Genomic DNA, 8,659 nt, shown 5'->3' on the forward strand with positions numbered 1-8,659 from the left:
CCTCCTCACAGCACATTGGATGGTTTACGTTTATGGAATATGTGTGTGTCTCATCAGTGATTGGCCTCAAACGATGAAAGAATGTTTAGAAGTCGTGGAGACAGTTTGTCGTCTGATGAGGTTTGATCAGCGAGCCATGTGCAAGTGGTTATTGTGCAAACTGCAGATGACTCTCCTGCACACGTGTGCCAAAACACAACGAGAAAACATAATCTGTGGTGAACAAAACACAAACTGTTCAGAGATTGGAACCAAAAACTGAGCCATCAGCCAATGAGAAACTGTAAAAGCTTTAATCTCTCTTTATAACTTTAATTATTCCTCATTTTCTCTTTTTGAATGCACTTTTTAAATGTTTTTAAGCACTTTGTAACTTAAAGAAGTTATAAAGTGTATTATATTCTTCTCACTATTATTCAATATCAAGCTGTTGTCATAAAATAAAAGTTTATTTTTGTGTATTACTTATAAACAAAAGGTAAATAAGCCCATTACTCTGTATATTCTCACGGTATGTGGTCATGTGACCTGTGTAGAGTCGCGTGTCAGTAATCGGATGAGCAGACGGACACCTACCGACAACAAAAAGTCCTGTGCGTCACTTACTTTAATCTGCAGCTCATCAACAGCACACAGTCAGACAGCAGCACCCCGGAAACCAGCCGGCTCTGCCTTCACAATAAAATGTAGACTTACAAAAAGTTTTCAGGTTAAAGTTCGATCAACAGCAACAACACGATCCTGTTTCAGAGTGAAGTGAAACCCTCCACGGAGGACAGGTGAGGTTTCCTGTAGGTCTGCAGTATAGTTTTTATGTTTTGGGGAAGAGTGAGGGACAGTAGCACTGTGTTAGAATAAAAAAATCTTTCTTTATCTTTATTTATATTTAAACATTTTGATTGTGATTCCTTTGCACCAAGACAAATTGCTCTTATGTGTAAACTTACTTGGCAATAAACATGTCAATGGGCTGAGTAGATAATTACTCAATTAATCTAACAGTTATTGTCTCAGTTACTGTGAACAATAACAATTACAGAACAGCTTGTCAAAAAAACTCAAAAGTATTCAGTTTATTATAGAAGAAGAGGAAAAAAACCCAGAAAATATTAAAACTTGAGAAGCTGAAAGAAGTGATTTTTTTTTGCATGTTTGCTTTAAAAAATATTATTTGCTTGTTAAGATTGTTGCAGATTCATTTTCTTAATCGCCTCTCAACTATTTTTGTTTTTGTTTGTTGATGTTTTTTCGTTTTGAACCTTCTGCTTTTATTTTGAAATTTCGCACCAGAAGTCCCACCCTCACCTGTGGCACTTGACACTTCAGTTGCTAGGGTGCACGCTCCATAGTAACCGGGCCACTGAAAGGAAAAGTTGAGATTTGATCTTTTTGCCTTTTCATTTAGTTTGTAAGAAGATGACGCGTCTCTTCCACGACCTCAGGCCGGAAGTAGAAACATTACCTTGAAAATAAAAATGCCAGCCACAAAAGTGATCAAGCAAAAACCAGTGGAGGCTCCGACAAAGACCCTGGAGAGACCCAAACCGGTGAAGGTGAGAGCGGTTCCCGGAGCGGAGAGCGACCTCCGGCTGCCCGCCGTGCGTAAAAGCCGCGCGTCGAGCTGCCCGCGGTGTCCGCAGCGGGGGGACCGGAGCGAGAGGAGCACCGGGGCGCAGCGCACAGCCTTCAAAACCAACTGCGAGAGGAGGACCAGGTCCCGCTCCACCGCCCCCACAGTGACCTCACACTGGCCCAGAACGAACCCGGACCATCGGAAGGGGACCAACTCTGTGAAACATCCCGCTGCTGCCCACCCAGAGTGCCGGGAGATGGTGAGCGCCTGTCCGGGCCCGAGGGAGCAGCGGGGAGGCAGAGCTGAGGCAAAACACGCGAGTCAGAGGTGAGACTGAGGATACCTGTCTCACCCACAGCTCCTGATGGTTGTGGTTTCTACTGGGTTGTAACATGAGAGGTTTGTTGTGTCCAATGCGCTCTACAAGCTGCTCTGTTAGCGTTTAGTGATGCTGGTGAAACACTGAACACATCCATGTTTAAAATGTGGATTCATGTCGGTTCTGGCTTCTGGAAACGTTGAACCCTTGTTCCTAAAGCCCAAAGTGACATCCTCAAATGTCTTTTTGTCCACAACCCAAAGATATTTAGTTTAAACCCAGAAAATATTCACATCACAGAAGCTGAAATCAAAGAATTTGGATATTTCTCCTTTAAAAAATGACTCAAAATTATTAATAGGTTAGTTGTTTGGTCCATTAAATGTCAGAAAATTTCGAAAAGGTCCAAAGTTACATCCTCAAATGTCTTGTTTTGTCCACAATCTGAAGATATCCATTTTAATGTGATAGAGGACTAAAGAAACCAGAAAATATTCACATTTGAGAAGCTGAAATTAGAGAATTTCTTCTTTAAAAATGACCCAAAACAATTAATCAATTAATCTGCTATGAAAATAGTTGCCTGTTATTTTAATAGTTGACTCTAGGGACTACAAGTTGTTAGATAGGTCGAATAATCACTACAGAGTGTCTTTATTTTGCTGTGTTGTACGTTTGTTTTGAGCATTTGAAGCCACATGAACGTTTACATTAAGTCTGAAAAGGTAAAAGGGGAAAGAGACATCAGACTTTTTTATGTCTGGAGATACAAACGAAAGGTTGGACAAATATTTAGCTTTTAGTTATTATCAATGCGATTATCTTTAAAATGGATTAACAGGTTCTTAAAGGGCCTCGTGAATGTCAGCATGTCAATTCACCTGAAAGTCTTCAAATCAATTAAAACTGAGGACTGAACCCTTTAATAACATTGAGTATCTCTTTAATGACAAACAAAAGAAATGTGTTATTTTGTTCAATATGTTAAAGAAAAGTTTTCTTTCTGTTAGAGGTTGAATCTGCTGTGGAAGACGTGTGAAGAATTATTGATTTCACATTCGTATTAAGACTTAATAGGTAGAAAAAGTTGATTTTCTTTCTAAAAACGCAAAAGAATCAGAATCAAACATCAGATTTACTCTGGATCAAAGCACATATTGATGAAACTGAAGTTGTTCTGGTACCAAACGTTTGATATAACTATGGATTACTCATTTTGTTCAATAAGAATATATTATAAAATGTCTCCTATAAGGTGTCCACAATGGCAAAACAGGACCAAGAGAAAGCAGATGATCATTGTTCTTTATGAATCTACATCATGAGAATCCACCGTGTGTGTGTGTATCACAAATTCTAAAGATCTGGTGACTAACACATAAACAATGTTCAGAAAAACCTTCAAATTCTGCTGTCAACACAATATATTAAGGATTATTTTGTCCTTTGTTGGTTCAGAGTGAAAAGAGACCTTTTTAGGATGCAGCTCAGAGTCTGGAGGACGTCGCAGTAAAAGGCAGGTATCCTGTCCCGAAGTATCCGTCCCCCGGCTGCTGCCTGCGGCCATCTGTTGCTCTGGATTAATCCCACACGCTTTACCACCCACTGTTATGACTGACCTGCAGGTGAACATCCAGAAACAACAGCTTTGTTTGACTGTTTGTCAGCCGGGAGCCACGTGTCCTGTGGTCACCTACATGAAGTATGTGTCTCAGGTTTCCAGTCATTCCCAATTTATGCAATTCCAATACAGTTTATGGACCCCAGTTTGCAGAAATATTCAATTAACACATAGATATCACATAAAAAATAAGTTTTTTTTGCTTAAAACTGCACGGGATTAGCATAAAGTGGGCATGTCTGCGCCAAAGAACCCATTTTATTTCAGATATCTTGAGGTTAGAGGTCAGAGGTCCCTTTAAAAAAGGCTATGGCAGGTTTTTCATTGACACAATTTAGCCTTTAATGTTATTTAGCAACTTCCTGACATGCTAGTATGACCATGTTAGGTCGTCTAGTTTCTTATGACGCTGTTATATTTAAAACGGAGCCGGTTCCAGCCTCTGGGAGACGGAGGGGAAGAGGGGAAGGGGTGGTCAGATTTCAGGGACCCCAGCCCCCCCCCAAGTTTCTACATCTCACTTGTTTAAATCCCAAACTGGACCAGGATTGACTATTTGTGACGTCACAAATCGTACTCGTAGGCCCCGCCCTTTTCAAAATGAAATGAACACAGAGATTTAACCAGCGTGTGATTTTCTGTTGCAGCCACAAAGCTTTCACCGTCATCCCCCCGAACCCCAAGAAGAGAAGAGAGATCCAGAAAAGTGAGTCGTCGTGCTGATGGATGGAGTAGGACTCATACGATTGTTTTTCAACATCGGGTTTAATTGTTATTGTCGTGTGATTGGTTGAGCAGAGGCGGAGGCGGAGCTCGCCGCTTTAGAGGAGCTTCGGCTGAGCAGAGCGATGGCTTACGTGTCCATTGACCCCAGCAGTGTTGGTGAGACACACACACACACACACACACACACACACACACACACACACACACACACACACACAAAGAAAGACTTTATTATGATTGGTATGTTAACTGTAATCTGACTGTGTGTGTGTGTGTGTGTGTGTGTGTGTGTGTGTGTGTGTGTGTGTGTGTGTGTGTGTGTTCACAGGTGGCTGTATGAGTCTGGAGGAAGTACGGTCGAAGCAGCAGCAGGAAATGATGCAAGCAAAAAGAAAACAGAAACCGGTCGGACAACTTACTTTCAGTTTTAACATTTCAAACGTTGAGCTGGTTAAAAAGACATTTTACAAGTGTTACATCAACAACTGCAACTTTTATTATAACCACAATAACTCAGAGATATTGAGGGTTTTATTACAGTTGTTTTGGCACAAAAGAATGTAAACCAGGTCCAGAATGCAGTGCAGTTTTAACAACGAGTTCAAATATACACAAAATCTATTAACTTAAGTTCTGTAATGATTTAAAATGTAAGATACACTTAAGTAAGTGACTTATTGTTTATGCCGTTTACAAAAACAGTTTTGTGATTATATGAACTCCAGAGCCATTTCATAAAACAACTGACAGAAACTTAAATCATAATAAGAAGTCGTCAGAAGAACTCAGATGTTTTACTTAAAGCAGCAACAGGGAACTTTCATTCTGTGTTGAGTCTGGCGACCCCCTGTGGACAAGAGCGGTAGTGTTTCCTCCTCGTTTCATCTGTGGCACAGCATTAAAGATAAATATAGAGAAACAGATAACTTTGAGACTTTTTGCCTTTATTTATTCCCATTTTATTTTGTAGTAAATAATGAAAGTGCTTATGGGAAATGCATCAGTGTACGCATCAAAGTAAAAGTGCAGTCTCTTCTTTAGAGTCAAATAAAAAATCTTTACTAGTCTTTATGTAAATATATATATATATTTACTATGTACCAGATTAATAATTGACCGTGTGTGTTTGCGTTGTTGTTTCAGATGAAGACGCAGGTGATGGAGCAAACTGTCCTGAATAGCTGAGCGTCCCCTCTCCTCCCGTCTCTGCCGGCAGCTCCACTCTACTTTACTCTGGTCGTTGGACACTCACACTGTTTCCAACTGGATTCAAATCACACTTATTTAAATACACAATGTAAATAGAACCTGGTTAGAAAAAATATGTACACGTTACATTATTTGTATATAAAGCGTGACACTGATTGTGTGTATTCTGACCCGTTATGAAGATTTCATACAGCATTATAGTTGTTTAGTATGTTATGTATTTTGTATATAATGCGTATGTCATGCACAAATCTTACAATTTAAAGGGTTAGTTCACCAAATTACACAAACAAAAACATGTTCTCACTCTCCACTAGGAGTATTTAGATATTTAGATGTGGATTTTTCACAAACTGGTAACACAAAATTTGGATCTAGAAACATTACGAATGGATTTATAAACCTTTAACAAATACTTAAACGCAGTGGTTCTCAAACTGTGGGGCGGGTCCCACTGGTGGGCCACTGCAGGAGGGGATGTGGATGACTGGGGGGGGGGACATGGAGTGGAACAAGGTTGAAATTAAAAGAGTTTGTGGATGCTATTTTCCTGACTTTTATTTCCTCCTTCCTTTTTTTTTACACACACACACACACACACACACACACACACACACACACACACACACACAGGCTTTGAATATTGTGTAATTTTCCATTAAACGTCTACGGAGACTTGTATAAAAATTAATCATTAAAACACATGTTAGTTTAGTGGTCTAGATGTTGATCTTTTGCTTTGCTCAGACAGCTTTCACTCTTGTACCTTATTCAGGGCGTGGTCTGTAAACACATCACGCCATTCTTACATAAGGTATGTGTTACGGAGATGATTGGCAGACGTAAACTGACGTAAAAGGGCTGTCACTGTAAATGACTCTCTCTTGTACAGGTGTGCTTTACCTGTACTGACACAGAACTAGAGTCATCTGACCTCTACATGAGTTTAATGATTTCAGCTGTGAGGCTTTAAACAAACACATTGCACCAGTTTCTCTCCACAGGCTCTATGTCATGTTCAAAGACTTTATCTCTGGCATACACTACCGGGCCAGGCAGCTGTGTATTTAAAGGAGTTGTTGTGGGCAGATCTTCAGCGCCGCTCCAACATCAAGGCTGGAAAAAGTTTGTTTGGACTCTGGAGGAGTTCAGAGAAACCGAATCAGTGCAAAACATTAAAAAGCATCTTTAAAACTTCTCTCTTCTCTCTTTCTGTTCTTTCTTTGTATAAAGCACTGCGCAACGTCAGTCAATGATTCACCAAAAACAGCTGGAAATTATTGTTTTTATCGCACGTAAACAGGAGGAAGTAATGGATTTGTTGGGGACTATTTTCAGCAGGCGGATTGATCCACGTTTGGTGCTCTTGTGAGTATTTGGGGCAGCAGGACGGCGAATGTGAAAATATAATAAATAAACTGTGTGTTCATACATTCAGTGTTGGTTTTGGGGTTTCTATGATATTTATTGACAATGAGACAAATACTAATAAACGTTTTTCTGGTTTGGAGTTAGTCATAAAGTGGTTATACATTGAGCTCCTTCATATAGATAAAGGGGGAAAGGGGCTAGAAAAAACTGTTGGTATACTCTTATAGATATCTGTGGTCCAACAGACATTCATGGTACAAATACTTATAATACAGATATCATTGTGAAAAAGACTAGTGTCTCTACTGTCTACGTAAACTAAACTCTTTTGGGGTGCAGAGTAAAGCGTCTGCTCTGAAGTTATTGGTAAGACAATACAACTTTAGACTGAACAAGTTCTCCACATAAGATTATCTCACCTGTCCTCTGTGACGACTTTAAGCTGCTGACATCAGGAATATGTTTTAGACGGACTGTATGTAAAACATATGGAAGGAAGAAAGTTTGGTTTTATTAGACTTGTGAACGGCAACAAGAAATGTAAAATTCAGTCAGTTTACTTTGTGTATAGACCGATAGATTCATCCTTATGTACGCCTTCTAACATTGTATTTTACTTTTTTATGTTTGAGACTGAATTGTTTGTATTTCTGTTTGCCTTTAACTTGCCCCTCGAGGGATGAAATCATTTTGAATTGTCATCTTTTTATAGGATTACGGTGTTTTGAGAAGAAGATAAAAGTAATTAGTTTGCTTTCCATTACCAGTGATGGGCTAGTTACTCAAAAAAATGTAATTTATTACTCATTTTAATCATAATCTTTTAGTATTACTGTGTATTTCTCTAAGTTTTGTTTGTTAAAATCAAAGTAATGTAATATTTCCAGCTGCTGAATGTATGTAAGGTTGTAACTACTTTTGAAATTTTAAATGACTGAAATGTAATGTAATGGGGAAAGTAAAGGTCAGGGTAAATATCCAGGGAATTAATTGCAGCCAGTCATTCTCTCATCCACCAACAGGGGTCGTATTCTGCCTGTTTCAGAGGCAGTGAAGGTGCACAGGGTGTGATAGTGAGGATGACCACACAACATATTGTGTTTGGAGAACATTTGGTTCCCTCCAGGAATAAATAAAGATAAATACTAAAGTCAGAGCGTTGAACTTTAAATACCTCAGACAAGGTCACAGCCAAACACCGTGAACCGGTGGACTGTTACAGGAGAATATCTTTGTTTTATTAAGATTATTCTAATGTTACACACACACACACACACACACACACACACACACACACACACACACACTGACACACACACACACACACACACACACACACACACACACACACACAGATTAAAGGACAGGGAGATAAATGTGAGCATCGTGCGTCTGTCTCGGGCATGCATAATTAAAATGTCATATTAGGTGACTGAACCGGCCAAATGCGCATGCGTGAGATATATTGCAATATCTGTAGTTGAAGCAGCTGTAGTTGTTTTGTGTGGCCATGTTTGTAGTCCAATAGAGACGCCATTCTGTGACGCTGATGCTGCATTCAGGGAATCCTGGTCAACTCCGACGTTTTAATGTCGAGTACTTGAGAGGTGAGTGTGTTATTATTTTATAAGTCAGCATACTATTATTCAGATTATTTACTTTTTCAAATGGCTGTAGGTTAATCAGAGATCTTCAGTTTCCCCCCGACCGTAAAATAAATCACATATCAGGACTTGAATTAGAAGAAATTCATATTTTTGTGACTTAAAAAGAGCAAAGATGAATCTTCAGGGAGAACGCAACATAAACATGACGATAATAAATGAGTTTATGGAAGTGC

General features: G+C 39.4%; 1 protein-coding gene across 1 annotated transcript; it reads left to right on the plus strand.

Annotated features, from left to right (window-relative positions):
• Positions 1-1,136: 1,136 nt before the first annotated feature.
• Positions 1,137-5,934, plus strand: zgc:194621 (uncharacterized protein LOC795037 homolog). The gene is made up of 5 exons (XM_051393450.1): positions 1,137-1,900; positions 4,161-4,219; positions 4,312-4,395; positions 4,568-4,644; positions 5,383-5,934. The coding sequence occupies exons 1-5, from the start codon at positions 1,476-1,478 to the stop codon at positions 5,422-5,424; spliced, it is 687 nt and encodes a 228-aa protein (XP_051249410.1). The 5' UTR covers positions 1,137-1,475; the 3' UTR covers positions 5,425-5,934.
• The last annotated feature ends 2,725 nt before the right edge of the window (positions 5,935-8,659 follow it).

The sequence above is a fragment of the Dicentrarchus labrax genome, unplaced genomic scaffold, assembly GCF_905237075.1.
Source record: "Dicentrarchus labrax unplaced genomic scaffold, dlabrax2021, whole genome shotgun sequence".
NCBI lineage: Eukaryota > Metazoa > Chordata > Actinopteri > Moronidae > Dicentrarchus > Dicentrarchus labrax.

Excerpts from the sequence above, each read along its gene's own strand:
- zgc:194621 (XM_051393450.1), top strand. The coding sequence starts at position 1,476 with ATGCCAGCCACAAAAGTGATCAAGCAAAAACCAGTGGAGGCTCCGACA. Across the intron at positions 4,220-4,311 it reads GAGAAGAGAGATCCAGAAAA|AGGCGGAGGCGGAGCTCGCC; the intron begins GTGAGTCGTCGT and ends TTGGTTGAGCAG. Across the intron at positions 4,396-4,567 it reads CATTGACCCCAGCAGTGTTG|GTGGCTGTATGAGTCTGGAG; the intron begins GTGAGACACACA and ends GTGTGTTCACAG.